Below are 23,869 nucleotides of genomic sequence, written 5' to 3'. Positions count from 1 at the left end.
GCAGACCTCCTGGGATCAGACTATGGCTCAATGGCTCAGCGGTTACCAGCACTTGGTGCTCCTCCAAAGGACCTGGGTTTGGTTCCCACCACACACTTGGCGACTCACAACCACCTGTCAATTCAAGTCCAGGAGTTCTGATCGAATCTTCTGGTATGCTCTATCACCAGGCATGCACACTATATGCCCATATTAGCTGGTAAACATTTATACATAGAAAATTAAAATTAAAAACCAACCTGAGAGAAAAGGAATACAGGGGCTGGAGATGTAGCTCAGTTGGTAGCATGCAGGAATCCCTGAGTTCTATTCCTATTCCACAAAGTGGACAAGGATCTGGATCACCTGTAATTCCACCACTTGAGAGGTGGAGGTAGAAGGATCAGAAGTTCAACGTCATTCTTTGGGTTCGTACAGAGTATGAAGCCAGCCTAGGCTACACGAGACCATGCCTCATGTATCAAGAACAACAACAACAATAATATCACACAAGAACATCCCAGGAGAAAGATGAGGAAAGGATTTAGGATGTATGTCACAAGAGAGATATGAGCAACCACAGATCTGGATTAGGTACCAGTTTCATTCACAGTCATAAGAAATGGCAACCTGGGTGTGGGAACTGAACTCCATCTTCTGTAAGCTCTGTACACACACTTAGCCACTGAGCCTTCTTTCTAGATCCTGGAAACTGTTTAAGTACAATGTGGCTTCCACATGTGAGTTATTTCTTTTGGAGATTTAACCACATTACCGCAGAAAGTATGGACATGTTTATCTTAGAGGAAGAAAACTTTTAGAATGTCGCAGCCATGGCTGTAGCTAAAGGAAACAGGAATCTACTGTCCTCAAGCAAGAGTCCGTAAGATCAAGTGGACAGTCCTTGCCTGTCAACATGGATCCATCACATCCCTAAATTATTATAGATGGCTCTGCAAATAAAATATTGAGTATTAGGCTAAAACTGCAGCCTGCTGAACAGAGATCTCATGAGTAAGCCACCAGTGAAAAGCCTTTCTCAGCTAAGCATCGTGGCCTGACAGCCATGATCTCACCCACTCAAAGGCGGAAGCAAAAGAATCAGGAGTTCAAGGCCTTCCTCAGCCACATGAGCTCCTATTTCACAAAACAGTCTTTCTAAGGTGACCCATGAAGGTGCCAGTTTATTAGAAGGATCTCTAGGAGGAATAGTGCCACATAGAAACACTTCATGTTCATTGCAAGAATTATCTGCGTTGTAATAATACCATTGACTTGACACTTTAAACCCATCATAATTTTTAACAATAACCCAAGACCAAAAAGTATACTTTTTCTATTTAGGCAAATAAAAATGTAGTATTGTATGTTTTTGTGTCATGTATGTCTGTGATATGTATCAGTGCACACACAAGAGTGCCATGTTCAGAATCTGAGGTCAGAAGACAACTTTCAGCATTTCTCCTCCTGGGATCAAACTCTGGTCATCAGGCCTACATAGCAAGCACTGTTCCTACTGATCCATCTCACCAGCACCATTTGGTCCAATTTTAACCCACAGATGAGTTAAGCCACATTCCTATTATCTAGTATGTTTTTGAGACAGGATCTCTTTGTAGCTCTAGCTGGCCTGGAGCTCAGTGTTTTGACCAGGTTGGTCTTGAATTTCCAGAGTCTCCCTCCCAAGGACTAGGATGAAAGGTGGGAGCCCAGGCTCAGCTAATTAAATGTCACAGTATACCACAGACATACATGGCAACTTCTTGAAGAAGGCAAACATAAACTGAGTGCAACAGATTATCTCCTGCACCTTTCAACTCTTGCCAATGCAGGCAAGGTCTTACCACATGACCACATGACAGGCATCACCACTCGGTCTCCCATTGGCCCAGGACTTCTTTGCATTTTATTTCTCAATGACTCTCTGTAGAACTTTTCCACATCATATGACCTGGTGAGAGCTTGATCCTATACTGAGGAAATCATTTTGTGCTTTTGGAGCAAAGTCTGATTCTACGAGTTGGGCTGGCCTCATGCTAATGGTGATCCTCCTGCCTCAGCTTCTCAAGTGCTGAGATTACAGGTACGGATCACCCTGACTGATGAAGGAAGTTCTTTTTAAAAAGTGACTCAGTGGCTGAGTATTTAACTATGATGTGTGAGGCTGGGCTTGATACACAGTACTGGGAACCATGGGCAAATAAACATAAACCACCTTAGGTGGCCTGTCTCTCATCCAATATGCCTATTCATATAAAATCCATGAGAGATTCATCAGGAGAAAGCATTAACCACAGGAAATAATGCCTCTCTCAGCAGCTTAATTGTAGCAGGAACTTACTGGTTTACAACCACGTTTCTGGCAGATTGTCACACCACACTTCCTTTACAAAGAGTCATATTATTCTAATATTCTTAAACTATACCCTGGATTCCAGAAACATAAAGAAGTTAAATTATTTCACAACATAAAGTGTAGACCACTGCTAGCCATAAGTCTTGAGGTACTTCCTTCCGGTAAGGCAGCTTTCCTGCACTCAGAGAAAGAGAAGTGCCTCCCACCTGGCTTGAAGCAGGCTACAAAAGAGCATTTGGCAAAAGGTATCACCAACCTGGTTCCATTCAGTTAAGACCCTTCAAAGCTGTCTCTGAGTTAAGAAGAGGCCAAGTTCCAGAGACAGGCTCTAGGGGTATTTACTATAGACAAGAGGCATACCCTGGGTCCATCCTCCTCTTTTTACAACCCAGGCTTATAACCTGGTGTGTGTGTGTGTGTGTGTGTGTGTGTGTGTGTGTGTGTGTGTGTGTGTGTGTGTCTGTCTGTCTCCTCCTTTTCTTTTCTCTCAGCCCTTTGTCCTTGTCCTCTTTTCTTTCTTGGTCCCTTTTATCTTTTAGCTTAGCTCTAACTCTTCCTTTTAGAAGATGTAGTAAAACCTAGTTCTTTGTTTCTTGGCTGTCTTATTCTGGCGACTGAGTTCGGCTACTTTGCCCTCCCTCATGCTGAGGCCTCCTTCTCCCTCTCTGAGAGAGACTCTGTGCAAGCTCCTCCCCACAGAGGAGGGGAGAACCTGGGCTCTCTTTGCCCAGGCAGGTGGCTCACTTTTGACACAGCTTAGTTACATAAAGCACGTTGATGCATGTGACTGTCAGTCTCCCATTTCCCCACCTGCTACCTCAGTGCTCAGAGGAGCGAAGGCAAGCATGCCTGGGCACAATATGCTCATTAGCTTCCCCAGAACCTCAGAGGGCCGAGAAAAACACTGCCAATCGACCTATTCAACAATACATAACACTGTCAAGTTTCCCAGACTTTTATAAACTCCCAAGAGGCTCCATCTCTGAAACACACATTGGTCTTCATGGGTAGAACTGAACTCAGGGTCCCAGCACAGTGTGAACGTGGCTTCAGGAAAGGCTATGGGTGCCCGTGTCAGCGGGGCTGTCTGAACCTAGTGTGGACTCAGCAGCTGTCGTGCTCATCAATCTCTCATGTCCTGGTCGGCTGAGCAGCCAGTTCCGACAGCCGCTTACTCAGCAGGGCATTGTGCCGCTTCAGGTACAATATTATGTCTCCTTGCTTTTCAACAACTTCTTCTAGGCTTGAAATTGTCCTGCAGAATTCAAGATATAAACAGGTTACACGAACTCACTAACATTCTTCGGTCTCGCTTCAAATGAGTCCTCAACAGTGCTCAGGAGAGCAAGTTCTTTCCTTCAGGTTCATACACCAGGGATATCCCAAAATAACTCTTTCCAGAATGAACTTAGTGAATCGATCTGGAAATCAATCTGTCTGTACTTGTTGCCCTTATTTATTTATCTATTTTTTCCCCTTTGGCCTCTAGGAAACTTGTTGGAAGCTTTTACAATGTAAAGTCAATACATGAACCAGGCCATGTTGCTGTACACTCAGGAGGCAGAGGCAGGCAGATCTCTGTGAGTACAAGGCCAGCCTCGCTTACCTAGCAATTTCCAGGACAGCCAAGGCTAAAAAGTGAGACCCTGTCTGTGCCTGCCCCCTAAAAACAACCTCCTGATTTGTTAGGAATGACTACGCTGACTGATCTTGGTTGTCAACTTGAATAAATCTCAAGCAGCTGAACACACCTAGGAGAAATTTTTTTCCCAGCTGGATTATTTGAGGTGGAGACCCACTCTAAATTGGGGCCACACTTCCTGCTGGCAACCCACATAGAGAACATGGACAGAGGAACTTTTGCTTTCTGCCTGCTTCTACCCTGTTCTTGAGGCATCCCTTCCTGGCCAGGGAACTGAGTTCTTCAGGATTCCAATGAGGACTGACAACGGGCAGCTCTCTAGGACTTCACTGGAGTCCAGAACCAGACTGGGACTGCCCAGACATCCAGTCTCACGGACTGAACAACCAGATCCTGGGCCTGTGTGCTCTAAGACAGCCACTGTTGGACTCCTCAGACCGCAGCCTGTAAGCCAGTCTACTAAAACTGCACACACACACACACACACACACACACACACACACACACACACACACGCACACACACACACACACTGAGTCTCTCTCTAAGTAGCTTTAGCTGTCCTGAAACGCACATCCTGGACTACACAGCAACACAGCAAGAGGTAGGAGGATCTCTGTGAGCTGGAAGGTCTATACAGTAAGTTCCAGTACTCAGGAGACTAAGGAAGAGAATCAAGAGTCTGAGTCTACTGTGGGCTACATAGCAACACAGCAAACTAGAGTCTAGTCTCAACCCCACAGGGAGACCCTATCCCAAATTCAAAATAAACACAAATAGCAGGGTTTCCTCCTACTCTCCCCAGCTCCATGTTTACATCACATATGTCTGTCCTCTCAGTCCAGTGAATGGTATTATAATTTTAAGTTAAATCCATATTCAGAAGGTATCACTGTATAAATCATTTTTCTCAGTTAAGCTGAGGTAAGGCCTACTATTATTTTTCATACACCAACTTTTATTTCTCTAAGAGTAATACTTGCTCATTTTAAAATGTATTTGGATTTTGTTATGAAATGAATGATTATTTTAAAATGTCTTATTCTTTGTGATTTTCACCTCATGCACCCCGTTCCCCCTCATCTCCCCATCCCATCGTATCTGCCCTTCACCCTTACAACCTCCCCCCAAAAGAAAACAACAACAAATCTCACTGGGTACACTGTACTGTGCCCCTCACTCTACCCTTTTGTTCAAACATCTTTCCTTGCAATTGTTCACTGCAATGACTCACTGGGCTGGTTCAAGGCCTCTGCCTTCTGCTACGCTATCAACACTGGATCCTCACTCAGATACCCTGGTGTGGCCCTGCGTCATGGAGAGCCTGCAGCTTTGGATCTACGGCACTGGTCCCTTCCTGTGCTCCAGCAGAGTGTAGATGGGTAGATGTCATGGTGGGCCAACTCAAGACCCTGGATCTGGGTCTGGGAGGTAGCTGAGTTGGTCAGCCCACCAGCTCTATTACAAAAGATCTAATATTTCAGCAATGAAGGCTCATTAATAACTTACAATAGAGCTGGGAGTCCTGGTAGACACCTTTCATCATAAAGGATAGAGAACCAGATGGATGTCTGAGTTCAATGCGAGCCAGGACTGCATAGTTTCTACATAAAATAGGCTACCCTGTTTCAAAACAACCCAAAAATACTATTGTTGGATATATGACAGTACAGAAGAATGCTATATGGGAAGAAAATGCTTATTTTTCTGAAACAAAATTCTGTCTGCTGAAATCAAACTGATCAGCTCAGCCTTCTAGGTTATGTCTGTGCGAGCTCTTGATACTAAGGATGAACCCTAAGAACCAAACACAGAACCTCTGACTATATTCTCAGCATTTTCAAAAACAGTTTTTAAAAATGACTTTGGGTCACAATTTTGCTGTATTGCTCTGGCTAGGAATCCACCCTTCCTGAACCTCCCAAGTAGCTAGGATCACAGGCACATACCATCAGGTAACCAAAAGGGAAACGTTAATTGTGGTTTTTCAGTGCCAATTCGAGCCTTACCTGAAGCCGGTCTCTGAGGCATTATTGCTAGGGTAAGCATACATTTTTTCTTCTTCAAGTACATCAGGCTGGGGCTTGGCTCTATTGAATCTCCTAATTCTCACTGAAATAATAAGATCATTTATACACAGGTTACCTATTTTAAAGTAATTGCTATATTCAGTTTCCCAAGTTCTACTAATCAGTTACTCTTTCTACAAGGATAATATACATGAGCTCACATACCGAGTAAAGAGTTTGCTGCTTGTTTATCAACACACACATTTCAAAGCCAGGGCTAGTCACAGGGAGTGTGCAGATCATCAGTAGTAACAAAATCACAACAGCAATAGGTGGCATTTACAACACATGAGACACAGTTTAACTGTCCTAGATGGGTGACCTCATTCTGTTCCCGTGACTACCTCATAAAGTGGGAACTCATCTTTCTGTTTTCTTTTCTTGACACAGGTCTCACTGTGTAGACCAGACTGGCCTGAAACTCAAAGGAGATCACATGGATCGGTTTTCCAAGTATTGGGATTACATGTGTGTGCCATTGGGTTGGCCTTTGTTTTTAATTTACATGACAAACATACATGCAGGGCCTAGCTTGCTGACTCAGCTATGATCCTAGCACTTGGGAGGCAGAAGCAGGGAGTTGGCTATGAATTCCAGGCCATTCTATTTGACTTATAACAGAGGTGCTCAACCTGTGAATTGTGACGCCTTTTGCGGGGAAAGGGGTGTCAAATGAACTTTTCACAGGAGTCAGTCAGATATCTTGCATATCAAATATTTAATTATACTTCATAATAGTAGCAAAATTACAGTTGTGAAGTAGTAATGAAAATAATTTTAAGGTTGGAAGTCACCACAACATGAGGTGCTGTATTAAAGGGTTAGAACAGTAGAAAGGCTGAGAAACACAACCTTATAGGAAGCAAGTTTGTTGTTTTGTTTGCTGTGAAAGCATTACATAAGTCTGCTGAAAATTCCTTATTGTTTAAAGAGTGTAATATCATATGCATGTGTGTAAGGGGATGGGCCTGTGCTTTCAGGAGGCCAGGGGCGCTGGATCCCCCGGGGTGTACTCACTGGCAGGTGTGAACGTCCTGACAGGATTAAGAGCAGTAAGTACTCTTAACTGCTGAGCCATCTCTCCAGCTCAAAGGTCCCAAAAGTCTATGAGTGACACAAATGTAGAAAATTGACAGGAAGTGGTTGTCTCTCTCTTTCTGTTGGTCAGATAGGAGAGAAGACCTGTAGTGATCAGAAGTGAATGGCAGGGGTACAAATGGAGTCCTCAGCTAAGGGAGAAGGCTTTTCACTAACATACCAGGCTATGCTTCTGACTGTGCAGGAGAGAGGACAGAGGTCACAGGACAGTGGCTCCCCCTTCAGGCTTCCCTTCCATTCTCACCTGTATAGAAGAGCAGACAGGCCAGGGAACAGATCATCTCCAGGGCCAGGATGGCCAGAATCAGCTCAAGGTACAGCCAGCTGGGCTCAGGGAAGGAATGCTGCAGGCACAGGAGGAGGAGGAGTGCTGTGTTGCCTGAGGGAAGGAGGGACACAGACAGGGATGGAATGCTGCTCTTCTGTCTGCACAAAGTTCCTTTTGGTTTGATGCCTGTTCTCCCTCTCCCTCTCCCTCTCCCTCTCCCTCTCCCTCTCCCTCTCCCTCTCCCTCTCCCTCTCCCTCTCTCTCTCTCTCTCTCTCTCTCTCTCTCTCTCTCTCTCCCCCATCCGTCTGTCTGTCTGTCTGTCTGTCTATCTATCTATCTATCTATCTCCAATTTCCATAAGCCCTTGTGATTTCCTAAGTAACAGAACTATATATAATAAACGCTTAGGATCAAGCAAGAGTGTATGCTAATCAGAGAGGGCTCGACATAGCCTGAGCATGGGTCTGATCACCAGAAAGACTAGCAATCAGAGGCTTGGAACTTCTTCTCCAGTCACCAGACTTAGGGAAGCTCTAGAGATTGGGAATTTAAAGTCTTTAAAACAAAAATCTCTGAGAGCTGCCCATATAGCTTGGCCTGCAGAATGTTTGTCCAGCATGGATGACCACCTGGGTTCAATCCCCAGAACCACATGAAACTAAAGATCAGACCTGTAACCCTGCAATTCAAAAGGTAGAGGCAGAAGGATGAAGCCAATGTAGTTACAGGAGACCTCATCGCAAAAAAAAATAAAAAATAAAAAATAAATTTAAAAAATTAAAAATCAAGGAATTAAAGATTTAGCTCAATGGCAAGATGTTTGCCAGAAGACAGTGGTGTCAGGGTAGGGGGTCAGCGGATGAGAAACCCTGGGTTTGGCTCCTAGCAGCAAAAATAATAACAGAAAAACCTGACCTTGTTTTAAAACTCAGGAATGATTTCTTGGCTTTATAAAACTATTAAACTGACTTCTTCTGCACATGTGCAAACATAGTATGTATTGAGACAGGGTGCCAACATAGTGTAGGCTGGCCTTGAGTTCACTGACCATTCTCCTGCCTCAGCCTCCTGAGGGCTCAGAGTGAATCATACCTAGATTAAAGTGAGATTTTAAAAATGTCAAGTCTCAATAACTTCTTTGTGAATTCCAAAGCTTTTACTTCCCGATTTTGAAGACAAAACAAAACAAAAAACACCAAACTATTATTTCTAGATCAATCCTTGAGAGTATTCTTTACTCTTATTTCATATAAATAAAGTAGTTCAACAGTTCCTGTTCTTATTCTTATGTTAAGGCGCCTTCTTCTGGTCACATAGTGGCGAAGCACCAGTTAGAACCCACAATCTTCCCTGGTGGAGTCTAGGAGCAAGAAACTCTGCCCACTCATCCAGGCTGGGTGAGGATCACTCATCCCAGCACTCAGGAGACAGAGGCAAGTGGATCTCTGTGAGTTCAAGGACAGCCTGGTCTACAAAGTGATTTCCAGGACAGCCAAGGCTATCACACAGAGAAACCTTGTCTGGAAAAGAACAATACCAAAACCAAACAACAAACAAGAGGTCACCCATCCTCACTGTGTCTTCTCTCTCTCCTGAAGTGTGCTCCCTTAGCCTCCATCAATAGCTCTGGGACCCTCACTGTGTTCTCTCCTGAAGTGTGCTCCCTGAGCCTCCATCAATAGCTCTGAGATCCTCACTGTGTTCTCACTCTCCTGGACTGTGCTCCCTTAGCCTCCATCAATAGCTCTGGGGAGTGGATGAGCCTGTGGTTTCCCTTTGGTAACACCCTAACAGAATATACAAGAAACATTCATTCTGTAGCACCCAATAGAGTTTTCTAAGGTCAAAATAGGACACTGAGTCAACACTCCTGGTTCAGTTCAATTTAATTCTATTAAACCTCGGAAAGGCCCTCAACAACTAAGAAGGCCATACCCTGCGTGCTGGGACTGATCTGCCTTGACTCAGGACCCGTGAAGCTTCTGTTTTCTGTTGTCTGTCTGTCTGTCTCTATGTGTGGGGTACCAGGTATTCACCCTAGGCCCCTGTGCAATATAAGCAAGTAGTCCATCACAGGTGTATCCTGAGTCCTATATATACTTTTTGCTTTGTGGCAGGAACTCACTACTTGTGATGGTTTGAATGTAGGTGGCCCCATAGGCTCACAGGCAGGGGCACCATTCGGAGGTGTGTCTTTGTTAGAGGAAGTGTGTCAGTAGGGGAGGTGTTTTAGGTTGCAGATGCTCATGCTAGGACTAGAGTGTCTCTCTTCCTGCTGCCTGCTGATCTGGACGTGGAACACTCAGCTCTCCAGCACCATGTCTGCCTGCACAGTGCTATGCTTTCTGCCACGGTGACAATGGATTAAACCTCTGATGTGCAAGCCAGTCCCAACCAAATATTTTCATTTATAAGAGTAGCCATGGTCATGGTGTGTTTTCACAGCAACAGAAACCCTAACTAAGACACTAATGAAGTAGAATAAGGTAAAAAAGACCAATTATGAGATACTGACTTACTGGTTTATTTAGTGACTTACTTAAAGCGCTGCTTGTACTGCCTGTTTGCCAAGCATGCCTTTTACTTGCTACCTGGAACACAATGACCTGTAGAAACGGCAGGAACAATGGGATGTTGCCTTTAACAACCTCCTGCCAGCCATGTACACCTCTGTAAAATCATCTTGTGGTTTTAGAGTAAAAACATGAGTGCAAACTAGACCTGGGGCCGAGGCCTTTCTGGAACCACGCCAGCTTTGGTCCCCTGCTGACATCTCTTCTCCCACTGTCACTGGTGTCCGAGGGTTTATTCCAGAAGCCTTGGAATTGTTAACAGAACGCCAAGCTACCCAGGATAACCTTCACCACACTAAAGCAAACCTCGATACTGTGATTTTTCTGACTCGGCCTCTCAGGGAGCTAGGCTCACCAGGCCTGGCTTAAGACATAATGTTTTGTATTTGTTTTGCAAGTATTTTACTGAGTATTTTGGCATCAATGTTCATAAGAGAAATTGGTCTGAAATTCTCTTTTTTTGTTGGATCTTTGTGGGGTTTAGGTATCAACGTGACTGTGGCCTCATAGAATGAATTTGGTAATGTTCCATCCATTTCTATCTTTTGGAGTAGCTTGAAGAGTATCGGTATTAGCTCTTCTTTGAAGGTCTGGTAGAATTCTGTGCTGAAACCATCTGGTCCTGGCCTCTTTTTGGTTAGGAGACTATCAATGATTGCTTCTATTTCCATAGGAGAAATAGGACTATTTAATTTGTTTATCTGATCTTGATTCAATTTTGGCAAGTGGAATCGATCAAGAAATTTGTGAGAGAAATATGAAAGACTGGGGAAATAGAAGGATCCAGAGGACCCTAGAAACCTACAAGAACATTATGATGGACGGATTTCAGCCCAGGGGTTCTGCTCAAACTATGGCACCAGTTAAGGACAATACACGCAGTAAACTTCAACCCCTACCCAGATCTAGCCATCTAGCTGGAAATGTGGACAGGACATTTTCCACAGTTGAGTGGAGAGTGGCGACTGACTTTCACATGAACTTGGGTGCCCATATTTGACCACGTCCCCTGGATGGGGAGACCTGGTGGCACTCAGAGGAAGGATAGCAGGCTACCAAGAAGAGACTTGATACCCTATGAGCATATACAGGGGAGGAGGTCCCCCTCAATCACAGTCATAGGGGAAGGGAGTAGGGGGTAAGTGGGAGGGAGGGAGGAATGGGAGGATACAAGGGATGGGATACCAATTGAGATGTAATATGAATAATTGAATTAATAAAAAGAAAGACAATGTTTTTATGCTTTCTTTTTTGAGTAACTTAGCTCATTTGTCTATATCCTAGCAACTTATTATCATTATTGCCTATAGCATACAAAAAAAATCATGGAACCTCATTTGAAAAATCCTTTTTTGCAAAGAGTGAGTTTTGGGTTGTTTTTTGGGGGGGGCAGGGGGGTTGTTTGTTTGTTGAGATAAGGTCCTACATAGCGCAGGCTGGCCTCAAGCTTGCTATATACACTGGCCTTGAATTCAAGGCTCTCCAGCCTCTACCTCGTAAATTCTGATACTTTTTCTAATCCTCAGGACTGTCAAGCAGCAGCATCCTTCCTCCTTGAGCAAATGAGACGGCTGATACTAACCAGATGGAAAATTCTATATTTTGAAAAGGGATAAGCTGATATGACTCCCATAGCAAATACAATTTTCAAATAAAAATCGAGGCTGTATCCCAGGCATGGCAACACATGCTTGTCATCCCAGCACTTACTTCAGAGGCACAGACAGATGGACTGTTGTTAGCTGGAGGCAAGCCTGATGGAAGAGAGTTCCAGGAGTGCCAGCCTATAGACACAGTGAGCTCCTATCTCAAACCAACAATAAGACTGTGTAAGAAAAGCTTCGAGAGGTAGGTGGGGCATAGCTCAATACCGGAGTGCTTGCCTAGCACACACAAAGCCTTGTGTTCAATCTCTCTTCGCACAAAAAAAATCAGGAGAGGGGCTACAATGTATATCACTCTCAAAGAGAATATATTTGATTAATAACTCAATAAACCAAGTTTCACTTGTCCTTTTGTCATCTTTGACACTCAAGCCACACTTCACCTGAGAGATGCATTACTTACCAGAAGAGTGGATCATGAGGGCCAGTGACTTGAGGTGCCTCGTGGACCAGTAGATCTGGGAATAGCCTCGGCTTCTGACTTTCCTGTGGTGATACTGGATGTAGCGTTCAAGAAGCAGATGCAGGATCCACAGGGTAACTTTCCCAAGGATTATAACCGTCTGAACCTTGAATGGGCTGGTGTAGTCTTGCGGGCACTTGTCTTCATTTGGATTAGGGTACGAACACAGCACACCCGTTAAAAAGGCTAAAATAACAAACACAACCTGGTGGAAAGAAAAGCAGTAGGATTCACAGTGAATGTGTAGGTTGTCGTCAGGGACGGTGAGATGGCTCAGTGGGTAAAGGCACTTGTCACCAGGACTGACCGCCTGAGTTTGACCAGAGGATCAACATGGTGGAAGGAGAGAACTGACTTCTACAAATTGACTTGAGTTCTGTGTGCTTGGCACACATACCTGCACGTGCAGATGTGTGCATACACACACTCAGACACCGATGTAAGAAAGAATTAAAATAAATATATGGGTTTAGGAAGCAGGAATTGCCATTTTCTAAAGGATTCTGTAATGTATCCTATCCTAGCCTTACAAGTGATTTTTAAACTTTTTTTTTTTTTACACCAAAGCATTATAAAAATTTGTAGAAGCTAGGCACAGAGGCACATTCCTATAATCCTAACACTCAGGAGGATGAAAATTCCAGGTCAACCTTGGCTACATAGGGAGATTGCATGTCAAATTTGAAAAAGAAAAGTGTAGGAAAACATAGACAAAAACACAAGTAAGAAAAGAAAGTCACCCTAAATCTCACTTAAGAAGGTGATCACTTAAAGTTTATGTCTTTCTCTTCATTAGAAAAAAAAGGATGCAAGAAGAGTTCATTATGTCAAAAGCAATTAATAAGGACTGAAGAGATGGCTTGGTGCTTAAGACTGCACAGCCCTGACAGAGAACCCTGACGGTCCAGTCCACAGCAGCCCTGCCAAGCGGCTCACTACCACAGGAACCAGCCCCAGAGGTCAGATGCTTTCTTCTATCCTCCAAAGACATTTGCACTCTCATCACCACATAATCAAAAATAAACAATAAAATTTGTGGTTTGAAAAGTTTACTTCCAGGAACGTAAGGAGAAGACTAGCATAACAGTATCTTGGGGCACAGTACACCTTCTAGCGGAGTCTGGTAAATGGGGAATTTAGAAAAGGAAGGATAGAGTATTAAAATTAAATATAGATTAAGTTAATTAAAATTAATACTGATTTGCATATATGCTAATCTCTGGTTATTAATACTGATTTGCATATATGCTAATCTCTGGTTAAGCACATGCTATGCTCTTGCAGAAGATAAGAGTTCAGTTCCCAGCATCCTTGTTGTTGGGCACTTCACACCACCAGGAACACAACCTCCAGGGGGACCTACAGCACTGACTTCTGCAGGCACCCACATTCACATGCACAAATCCACACATAACTAAAAAAAAAAAAAGCCTATTAAAAATGTACCCCTAGGGGCTGGAGAGATGGCTCAGAGGTTAAGAGCACTCGCTGCTCTTCCAAAGATCCTGAGTTCAATTCCCAGCAACCACATGGTGGCTCACAACCATCTATAATGAGGTCTGGTGCCCTCTTCTAGCATGCTGGTAAAATACTGTATACATAATGAATAATCTCTTTTTTTAAATGTACCCCTAGCTTCAGTTTTAAGAGAACAAATACCTGATGAGATTGAGAAAGATTTAAATGGTGCCTGGGCACAGGAAAAATGACTCATCTACTGCTAACTGAACTGGGAATCACTTTCAGAAAATGATTTAGAAATATCTTAGCTCAGTAATCTTCCTATAAGAATCCTATCCCTCAAAACTAAATTCAATAGCCAGCACTTGGGAAACAGAAGCAGGTGGATCTCTGAGTTCTAGACCGGCATGGTCTAGGTTGTGAGATCAAGGTCAGTGAAGGCTATAGAGTAAGATCTTGTCTTTAAAAAAGGGAAAAAAAAAAAAGCAGTTCATGTATGTGCCCAGTCTGAAGGCGTTACCAGCCACTGGCCCATAAGCTAGCCTACTAATTTGGACAGAGGCCCATAGCACAGTAAAAGGAGTGAGCTGTGGAACAGTGGCTCTAGGATGCCACATGCTGACGAGTCAGCGGAACACAGAGCTTGCTAGAAATGAACAGTCCTGAGCCACACTAGTCCTCTGGAGCCAGGCTTGGGGCACAGGTCACCTTCTAGAGGAGTCTGACAAATGAGGAACTTAAAAAGAGGGACAGGGCATTAAAATTAAATATAGATTAATTAATTAAAATTAATATGGACTTGAATATATGCTAATCTCTGCAAATGGCTAAGGTCTTACTATGCAGCCCAGACTGACTTATAACTTTTCTATCATCCTGCCTGTACCTGGTAATTACTGATATTACGGGCATGTTTGTTTTTTAGACACAGGGTCTCACTACATAGCCCTAACTGGCCTAAATTTGTGTGTAGCTTAGGCTGGCCTTGAACTTACAGAAACTGCCTGCTCTGCCTTCCAAGTGCTGGAATTGAAAGCTTGCACCGCCACACCTGGCTTTACTTATTTATTTATTGTGCTTGTGTGTGGGTACTTGGCTATAGCATGAATGTGGAAACCAGAGGACGACATTTCCAGAACATTTCCAGAATGGGTTCTCTCCTTCCACCTTGTTTGGGGGCAACGTTTCTATTCATGGACCAGCTAGCCTGGAATTTGAGAGCAGAAACAGTGGACCTCAGAATGCCAAGTAATGTGTGGTTTCCTAATATGACAAGCAACATTACCACAAGGCCAGGCATGGTGGCGCACGCCTTTAATCCCAGCACTCGGAGGCAGAGGCAGGCGGATCGCTGTGAGTTCAAGGCCAGCCTGGTCTACAAAGTGAGTCCAGGACAGTCAAGGCTACACAGAGAAACCCTGTCTCGAAAAACAAACGAACAAACAAACAAAAAAAGAAGCACGGGCACAAATATATATGTATATCCTGATAGATGCAGCCCAAATGCCCTTGGAGAGCTATCTATGTATTGGACTTGTGTGCACGTGTGTATGCACTTGAGGGTCAGAGGACAATGCAGGTGCTGTTCCTTGGAGACATCTGCCTTGTTGTTCTGGTTTGGAGATGGGGTCTCAGTCACATCAGAGGCTCACCTCCTATTAGATTAGGCTGCCCAGAGAGTCCCAGGGATCCTCCCATCTCCACCTCCCCATTGCTGGGACTGTACCCCTCCATCCCCAGGTTTTGACACAGGTGTTGGAGGTGGAATCCAGGACCTCAAGCATCTTGTGCCTGGGCCGTCTCCCCCTCCATGCTGGTGTGCTCTGCAGTGCACTCACGTGGATAAGCAGCAGCAGATTCGCTACAATGACGGTGGGAAGAGGATGGAATCTGGGTCTGAAGTGAGCATGCAAAGAGTGATGTGGGAGAGGCTGGCTGTCCAGAAGTGGGTCATCATCCATACTTTGTAGGACATCCAAGGAACCCTGTGAGCGGAAACCACACAAGTTGTAGCACATTGTTGTCAAAACTTTCTGGATCATGTTCCTAAGACACATCTAATAAAGCTTTTTTTAAATGTACTTTTTTGGTTGTTTGAGTTATTCTATTGTAAAGGGTATTGTAAAGAAACATCATGTAGCACACGGTAGCCTTTAATCTGTGGCAGTCCTCTGGTCCTGAGAATCCAGGCATGCACCACCACACCTGGAGCTTTTAAAACCATTCTGTATGATTTTTCTGTCTTTTTGTGGCACACACACAACTGTGATCTCAGTATTCCGGGAGGCTAAGACAAAGGAATCCAGAGCATATGGCTGGTATTGGGCAATGGGGCTCCTTCCAGGCCAGCCTAGAATACGGAGTGCTACCCTTTCTCTAAAAGACTAAACAAATTGAGGACATAGCTCAGAAAGAGATTGCTCACCTAGCTTATGTAACATCCTGAAAAGGGGTGTGTGTGCGTGCATGCTAGGGTGCAGCTTATTAGTTGAAGGCTTCCTGGACACACAGGAGGTCCTGACTCTGATCCTAGCACCACATACAGCAACAGAAAACAATGTACACATCAGGGACAGAACAGACCCCACAGCAAGCCAACTTCGAAAAACTACCCCTCTTTAGGGAATGCCATATGACTTGGTGAAGCTTTATTTTACTTATTTATTTTGTTGGTTGGTTTGTTTGAGATGGGGTTTCTTTGTATAGCCCTGGCTGTCCCAGAACTAGCTCTGTAGATCGGTCTGGCCTCAAACTCACTGATATTCCTCCTGCCTCTACCTCCTGAGTGCTAGGATTACGGGTGTGAGCCACCACTGCTCAGCTGGTGAAACTTTCATTAAGACAGTCTTTCACATTGGTCCATCTGCCGCCTGAGTGTGGGGATTAGAGGTGTGTAGCACCAGGCTTGGGAGACTGTTTTACATCTACTATACCCCACACTGATTTAATCTCACTCAGGTAGGTCACTCTAACTCATGCTTTGGAAGCGGTGAAGAGCTTTTCGGAGGGTGGGGAGTTTAAGACAGAGTTTCTCTGGGTAACAGCTCTGGTTGTTCTGGAACTCACCATGTAGACCAGGCTGGCCTAGAACTCATAGACCTACATGCCTCTACATTTGGAGTGCCAGAACTAAAAAACGTGCACCATCATGCCCAACTATTCCAATTAACTCTAGAACAAAGTAATGCAGGATGTAATTTAAGCAACCCATTTTTTCACTGCAATAAGATCCCCCTATTTTGCTCAGGCTGGTCTCACTCCTGCCACAGCAATCCCTTACTTCAGGTACTGAGATTATAGGTATATGCCACCATGTCCAGCTTCAACCTATTTCACCAAGCCTTGAAAAGGTACAGTAGGGAGGCCCCACCTGAGCCAAGGGGCAACTGATGGCTGCTAAGGGAGGAAAGTCATTTCTGCTCTGCAGTACACCCATTAGACTGGCCATGCTCGAGTAGATGCTCCCACACCTGTGCAGGCAGGCAGCACTAAGTGAGGCCCAGTGGGTTATATAAACAGAAGAGGAGCCGGTGGCGGCAGGGGACATGAAGACGGGAGGGGAGCCACTGAGGGAGCAAGTGGGGTGAATATGATCAATTCATACACTGCATGCATGTATAAGCTGGGCTGGCCTCAAGTCCACTATGTGGCTGGAGCTGGACTACGACCATAGGCATGAATCACCCACACAGTCCACAAATGCAAATATTAAACTGCCTGGTGTTCTACATTACTGTGAAAGGGTCCTAAGCCAGGCATAGTGGCCAACACCTGTAATCCCAACACTTCGGGAGGCAGAAGCAAGTGGATCTCTGTGAGTTTGAGGTCAACCTGGTCTACAAAGCGAGTCCACAACAGCCAAGGCTACACAGAGAAACCCTGTCTTGAAGAGAAAAAAAAAAAAAGGAGGGGAACTGGAGAGATGGCTCAACAGTTAAGAACACTAGCTGCTCTTCCAGAGGACCAGGGTTCAATTCCCAGCACCCACAGCACCCACGAGGCAGCTCACAACCATCTGCAACTCTTGTCCCAGGGGATCTGACTCCTTCCTCTGACTTCCTGAGGCACACAAGAGGTATCCATACATACCTGCATGCAAGCAAACACTAATAGACATAAATAAATCTTTTTTTAAAAGGGGGGGCCGGGCGGTGGTAGCGTACGCCTTTAAGCCCAGCTCTCAGGAGGCAGACGCAGGTAGATCACTGTGAGCTTGAGGACAACCTGGTCTACAAAGCAAGTCTAGGACAGCCAAGGCTATGCAGAGAAACCCTGTCTAAAAAAGAAGGAAAGAAAGAAAGAAGGAAAGAAAGAAAAAGAAAAAGAATGCCTTAAAGAGAGCCTGAAGGAGGAGGGTATAGCTCACCTAGCCTGGACTACACAGGGAGTTCCAAGTCAGCATGGGCAGCAGACTGAGATTCTGTCTCGAAGGAGTAAAGCAAGGCTGGAATCACGGTTCAGCAGCTAAGAGCACTTGTTGCTTTCTAGGGGACCTGATCCTCCTGCCTCTGAGACCCACTGGGTCTGTATGTGCGTTGCCTAGCATGTGTGAGGCCCTGGGCTCAATATTCAGCACTGGACTTAAATACGGGAATCTAAGGTGTGACCCAGATTTGGGGTGCAGCTCAGTTTTCACACTTGGGCACCTAATGCGGCTATGGTGCTCTCTGAACTCAATTTCCGGGAAGCTCGAATTTTGTTTGCCACAATCTATGGCATCATTCTGATGATTTTGCCTGCGTTTTGAGGGGTGCTCTCTCTAGGGAGGCCTGGCTGGCCAGCGGCTTGCTGACTTCAACTCAACTTGTGGTACGCCCACTGCCTTTGCCTCCCAGCGCTGGCTAGATAAGAAGCATCTTGGTGGCGTGTAATTCTGTGTCTGTTCTCAACACCCTCCACCGTGAGCACTGTCTCAATCTGAAGGACACAGAACCTTGGAAACTCTCCCCTTGGCTAATGTGTGAGCATCATATATGCCTAGATGGGGCGACTCCCATCACGGAGCCTTCCTGGACACCAGAAGTCTGCATCATGTCACTTCCCTATTACCAAAGCATTATGTGTAGCTCCTCTGTCATACTATCCTGTTTTCTGTTTCTTCTTTTTGAAGGGCCTATTTATCCACCTTTCCTGGGAGACTACATTAGACTCACTAACTCCCCACCTCTTACTTGTCTGTCTTAGGGATTCACTCAGCAAACACTGGCGCATGAATCAATACATGTTCCATATCTATCTTTGCAGGTCTCCACAACTCACTCATGGGCCATCAATATGTGTGTCATTATTTTAATTTTGTTTGTTTGTTTGTTTGTTTGTGGTTTTGGTTTTTAAATGGAGATCTCTGTGTAGCCGTGGCTGTCCTGGAACTTGTTCTGTAGACCAGGCTGACCTCAAACTCAGAGATCCGCCTGCCTCTGCCTCTAGGATGCTGGGATTTAAAGGCCCACATCACCACCACCTGTCTTGAGCCATAAAACCCTGCTGGTCTGGAACTCACTATGTAGACCGGATTTGCTTTGAAGTCACACAGACCCACATCCTTTTGCCTCTCAAGTGCTGCGATTAAAAGCTGGAAGCTACTACGTCTAACCTCTTTATCATCCTCCTGCTCTGGATGCAGGGTCTCAAACTGTAGCCCATGCTAGTCTTGAGCACAAGATCTTCCTACCTTTGTCCCCTAGGGGCGAGGATTTGTTTACTTATTTAAATCAGTTGTCTTGTGGCACTGGCAACTGAACTACGCCCCACACCTTAGACCAGTGCTCTGTCACTGAGACACATCCCTGCCCTCTGTTAACGCTCATTATTCTCCTGGTCTTCATATCTAATGTCCATCCTGCTCTCTCGTAACCCAGACTCTCAGCATTTCTCTTGGTCGTCTGTTGGTCACCCTGGCCTGAGGAGCCTTCCCCACTGGTCTCAACAGTGTGCCTGTGAGTTCCTCCCCATCACCCTCGGGACAGAGCTCAAGTTCTTCACCAGGCTGGCTGAGCTATGGAAGAGCACTGGCACTCCTTTTCCAGCCTTACCCATCCCCAGCTCTCTTCCACATGTTCTGAGCTCTCAGGATGCCCCCTCAATCTCTACACCACCCTACTTGTTCCCACCTACCCCGCCTATCACACACAGCAGATGCCACCTTCTCCTTTACTCAGTCCCCGACTGTCAAACGACAAGCTTCATCTCTACAAGGTTAAGCTGAGTCGACTTTAAGCTTTTGAACATATAGAAAGGTTTTATATCTTCTCTTTGCTATTTTCTGTTGTTTTTAAAACCAGTTTTAATCAACTCATCATGTCCCCCCCCCTTTTTTTTCTGTTTTTTTACGAATCCTTTTTTAACCCCCAAACCTAGGGCCTCATGCACACTATGAACGAGCTACATCCCCAGAACCCCAAACTATTCCTTTACTTCCTCTATTTTGGCCTATATAACTTGCTAGGGCCAAGGGTGACCTTGAACTTATGATTCCCTGGCCCTCATTTCCTCAGTGCTGGGATTACAGATGTGCGCTACCATGCCTGTTTTATGGGGTGCTAAAGACTGCGTGCACGTGTGCATGCATGCTAGGCAGGTAAGAATGCTACACTTACACCCAACCCATTTTGACAAACGTACGACTGAGTGAGTTACCACCAAACAATTCAGCTATTGTTTTGGCCCAAATACTATCTCTTCAGTTTTATCCCCGGTAACTGCTTCCTTTGGGGACCCAATTTCTGTGTTATATTAAGCCTTACTGGACCCCGTGTCTAATGAGTGGCCCATGCTATTTGTAATCCCAACCTCCAGGAGGCTTCAGCAGCAGATTCCTGGGAGCTGGAATATGGCCCGAGTTACATAGTGTGAGACTGTAAGAAACTAAAAGCACTGGGAATATCTTGGTCTGAGGGTAATCATACACCGAAAGATGTGGTTTGTCCCACCTACTCTCCATAAGCAGGAGGAGAGTCAGATCACAGGTGAGGTAACAGTGCCACATTCACTGCAGTGTAGACGCTAAAATGACTCTTATCACTTAAGACACTCTGAGCTGCCCTGGTTGGTGCTTGCAGAGGCCCGCAAGTTAATTCACCCAAATCTGCCAACAAGTCCTTGTCTTTATCAATGAGCCATTAGTTCACTGACTCAAGTGCCTGGGCTTACAACATAGTCCATGCAGTTTGCTTACTGACTGGGCACTTTGTTATCTTCAAAATACCAGAAGCAGGCAAACTACTCGCACCCACAGTAATTCAGCGGTTTAACTGCTTGTGAAATAATCATCCAATTGTTTGCTGAGAGAAATATCTAGGACTGTACTCCTGAAAGTAAGTTACATATCCTGGCCAGTTTAGAACCAACTAAGAAAGACTTGCTGCTTATGTTTTTCTAAGGCATTCATTTTCCTCTTCGATATTTATTCTTCCATGAAATCTCACTCATAAAATTTCAAAAACTATGGGCTGTGCTTTAAATACATAGGACTTTTAAGTTTCTGAGTATTATTTAGTTTTCCATTTTTCTCAGTTGAAAAATAAAACTAGAATTATTATTATTATTACTGTTAGAAACATAAATTTCATCAAGAAAATTGAACTAGATAGATATGGTAGGGTACTCCCGTTATCCCAGTGCTAACGTGAGTCAGGTACAGGCAAATTTGAGGCCAGGCTAGGCTACATAATGAGTACCAGGCCAGCAAGGACTACATAACAAGTCTAAAGTAAATAGATGACTGCAGAAACCAAATACACAAGAATCTAAGCTCTTACTGTTCTGGAACCTTGCTTTTCTTGATGTACTTTCATACACAGACCACAGTAATGTTCTTACTAGTTTTCACCTCAGGTCAGTGTGCTAAGGTAATGTCAGCCTTGCATTTCTCAAGGGCAGGAATTTTATTATGCTAATGAACAAAAAATAGTTCGCTCTGGACACAAATGCAAGTTTCTTCCAAAAGCGTGTCCTCTCCCCCAGTTTCAAATAAACATTTACTCAAAGTGTCTTAATGAGCTTTCAAACGGAAGGCGTCTGCAATTGTATTACTATTCAACACTAGCTACACTCGTGAACTAGGTCATCGGGTACACTTTTTTTTTTTAAGCAATCAAGCTTGCACCTAAGATTCAAACATCTTTCCCACCATGCCTACATTCAAAACAGCACATGACACTGTTTTTCTCCAATCTGGATTTCCGGGAGATAATAACTACAGGTCGGTCCGAGGGAGGGACGCTGGGGTTCAGCCTGGCATCACTGTCACACACCAAGTTCCCTGTCCTCTCCAGCCACAGCAGGAGGGCCCACAGGTTCAACCTGGGTGTGCAAGCCGCGCCAGACCTGTCAGTCCCTGGCAGGAAGGACCCGTCAGGCCTGCCCGCGTCACGTGACGTTCCCATTTCCGGAACCAAAGACGCGCACTGCACGTGAGCCGCTGACTGAAGGGTTGCGCGCGCGCCCACCCTGCCGCGTCCCTCCGACCTTCATCCGGGAAGTCGGGGTCCCCGCCTGACGCGTCACCCCGCACCCCAAGACCCCTCGGGTTGAGGCCACTGTGGCTCAGGTTAGTTCCCAGTCCGCAGTCTCCGCCCCCCTGAGGCCAGCACAGGAAGCGGGGAGACGGCGGGGAAAGGACACCCCACTCACGTCCTCCAGCCTGCTGCTTGCCGCCATGACCCGCCTTCGCGGGCCGACGCCCCGCCAGCCTGATGCTCCTCCAGCGCCAGGGCGCAGCGGCCCAGGACGGTCGCAGGACCTGCGCGCCCCGCCCCGGACACACCCACTTCGGCGTCCGCCCCGCCCCGATTGCTCAAGGCCACGCCCCCTACATAGAATCAGCCAGTCAGCAGTCAGGGGAGTGGCCTTCCCTACTTCAGGACGCCGGGTCACCCAGAAGCTTCTTTTGGGGGATTCCCTAAACTGTTGCTTGACCTGTTTGTCAGAGATTTGGCAAATAAGGGACGAATTTTTAGTGCAGCCGTTTAAATCAATTATCAGCAACTGCTTGTCTTTAAAACATTAACTTATTTCTGTTGAGCAGATTTTATTTGCAGCAATTGCTCTGTGTTTGGGAAACAGTGCTGTATAACTGTAATTCTATCTGTAGAGGGACTGAGCTGGAATAAAGATTCCAGTTTCTATAACAAAATTTACAGATGTCCCCACAAGGAAACAAAGCATCCTGTGGGGCTTTTCCCTAAAGCTGTTTCTGTTTTCCCTTTCCCCATCTCTGCTTTTTCCACCCTTTGATTTTTCATTTGGTTTGGTTTGGTTTGGTTTGGTTTTTCATGAGAAAGGGTTCCTCTACGTGAATCTCAGGCTTGGTAGCAAGTGCCATTGGCCAGCCCTCGACTTTTTTTTTTAAAAAACCGAAAACAAAAACAAGGTCTCAAGTAACTCTTGCTGGCCTAGAACTTGATGTCCACTGAAACTGGCCTCGAATTCCTGGGTCTCCTGCCTTTGACCACTGAAATTACACGTGTGTGCCACCACACCTGGGGAATTGTTTTGTTTTGTTCTCTATACAAAGTATTTTAAAATTAGTTTTACTTTATGTGTACGCGTGTTTTACTTGCATGCGTGTCTGTGTACCCGTGTGCATGCCTTTTGCCCAGGGAGGCAAGAGGAGGTCGTCGGATATTCTGACACTGAAGTTAGACAGCTGTGAGCTGCCGTGTGAGCTCTGGGAATCAAACCCATGTCCTCTGGAAGAGCAGTTAGTGCGTGTGTGCATTTAATCAAATTGGGGAACTGGTTGTGGAGGCACACACCTGTAGTCCCAGGACTTAGTGGAGGCAAAAAGATCATAATTTCTTTTTTTTAAATATATTTTATTAACTTATTCATATTACATCTCAATTGTTATCCCATCCGTTGTATCCTCCCATTCCTCCCTCCCTCCCATTCTCCCCTTACTCCCTTCCCCTATGACTGTGACTGAGGGGGGCCTCCTCCCCCTATATATGCTCATAGGATGACTTGATCATAATTTCAAGGCCGGGCTTTGCTTTGCAGTGAGTTCGAGGCAAGCCTGGCTTTCATGAGACTATCTCGTGAAGAAATAAGCAGGGAGGTGAGGGTATGTCCTCAAGGACTGGGAGTGAAGAGGAATTGGAGGGCAAAGGTGTCGTGACACTGAGCAGGCTGGGCCTCAAGGACAGTGACTGAATCTGTCCATCGGAAAGAACGCCTGCCCACGTGTCCTGGAAGAGCATGTCTCTTCCTCCTTCTCTCCCTAGACCAGCTTCTCTGCAGGCCCTGAAAAGGAATCCTCAAAGCATTTTTCTTTATGGACAGCACAGTTTTAATTG

The 23,869-nt window shown here is 45.3% G+C and overlaps 1 protein-coding gene across 2 annotated transcripts; it reads right to left on the bottom strand.

Moving 5' to 3' along the window:
* Positions 1-3,274: 3,274 nt before the first annotated feature.
* Positions 3,275-22,361, bottom strand: TMEM192 (transmembrane protein 192). 2 transcript variants are annotated; one of them, XM_084758013.1, is made up of 6 exons: positions 22,206-22,361; positions 15,413-15,559; positions 12,054-12,318; positions 7,389-7,523; positions 5,987-6,089; positions 3,275-3,590 (listed from the first exon to the last, which is right to left on the bottom strand). In XM_084758013.1, exons 1-6 carry the CDS (start codon positions 22,230-22,232, stop codon positions 3,467-3,469), a joined length of 801 nt encoding a protein of 266 aa, XP_084614139.1. In that variant the 5' UTR covers positions 22,233-22,361; the 3' UTR covers positions 3,275-3,466. The 2 variants fall into 2 exon arrangements, with proteins under 2 accessions (XP_084614139.1, XP_084614140.1); XM_084758014.1 differs by lacking the exon at positions 7,389-7,523.
* Positions 22,362-23,869: the final 1,508 nt, after the last annotated feature.

The sequence above is a fragment of the Acomys minous genome, assembly GCF_964271855.1.
Source record: "Acomys minous genome assembly, chromosome: 15".
Lineage (NCBI taxonomy): Eukaryota > Metazoa > Chordata > Mammalia > Rodentia > Muridae > Acomys > Acomys minous.
The sequence above is the reverse complement of the archived record's forward strand: the minus strand, read 5'-3'. Positions and strand labels throughout refer to the sequence as shown.

Coding starts and splice junctions, on each gene's coding strand:
- TMEM192 (XM_084758013.1), bottom strand. CDS start 22,232: ATGGCGGCAAGCAGCAGGCTGGAGGAC. Junction 15,560..22,205: donor CAAGCAGCAGGCTGGAGGAC/GTGAGTGGGGTG, acceptor TTCCGCTCACAG/GGTTCCTTGGATGTCCTACA. Junction 12,319..15,412: donor ATCTGCTGCTGCTTATCCAC/GTGAGTGCACTG, acceptor TCTTTCCACCAG/GTTGTGTTTGTTATTTTAGC.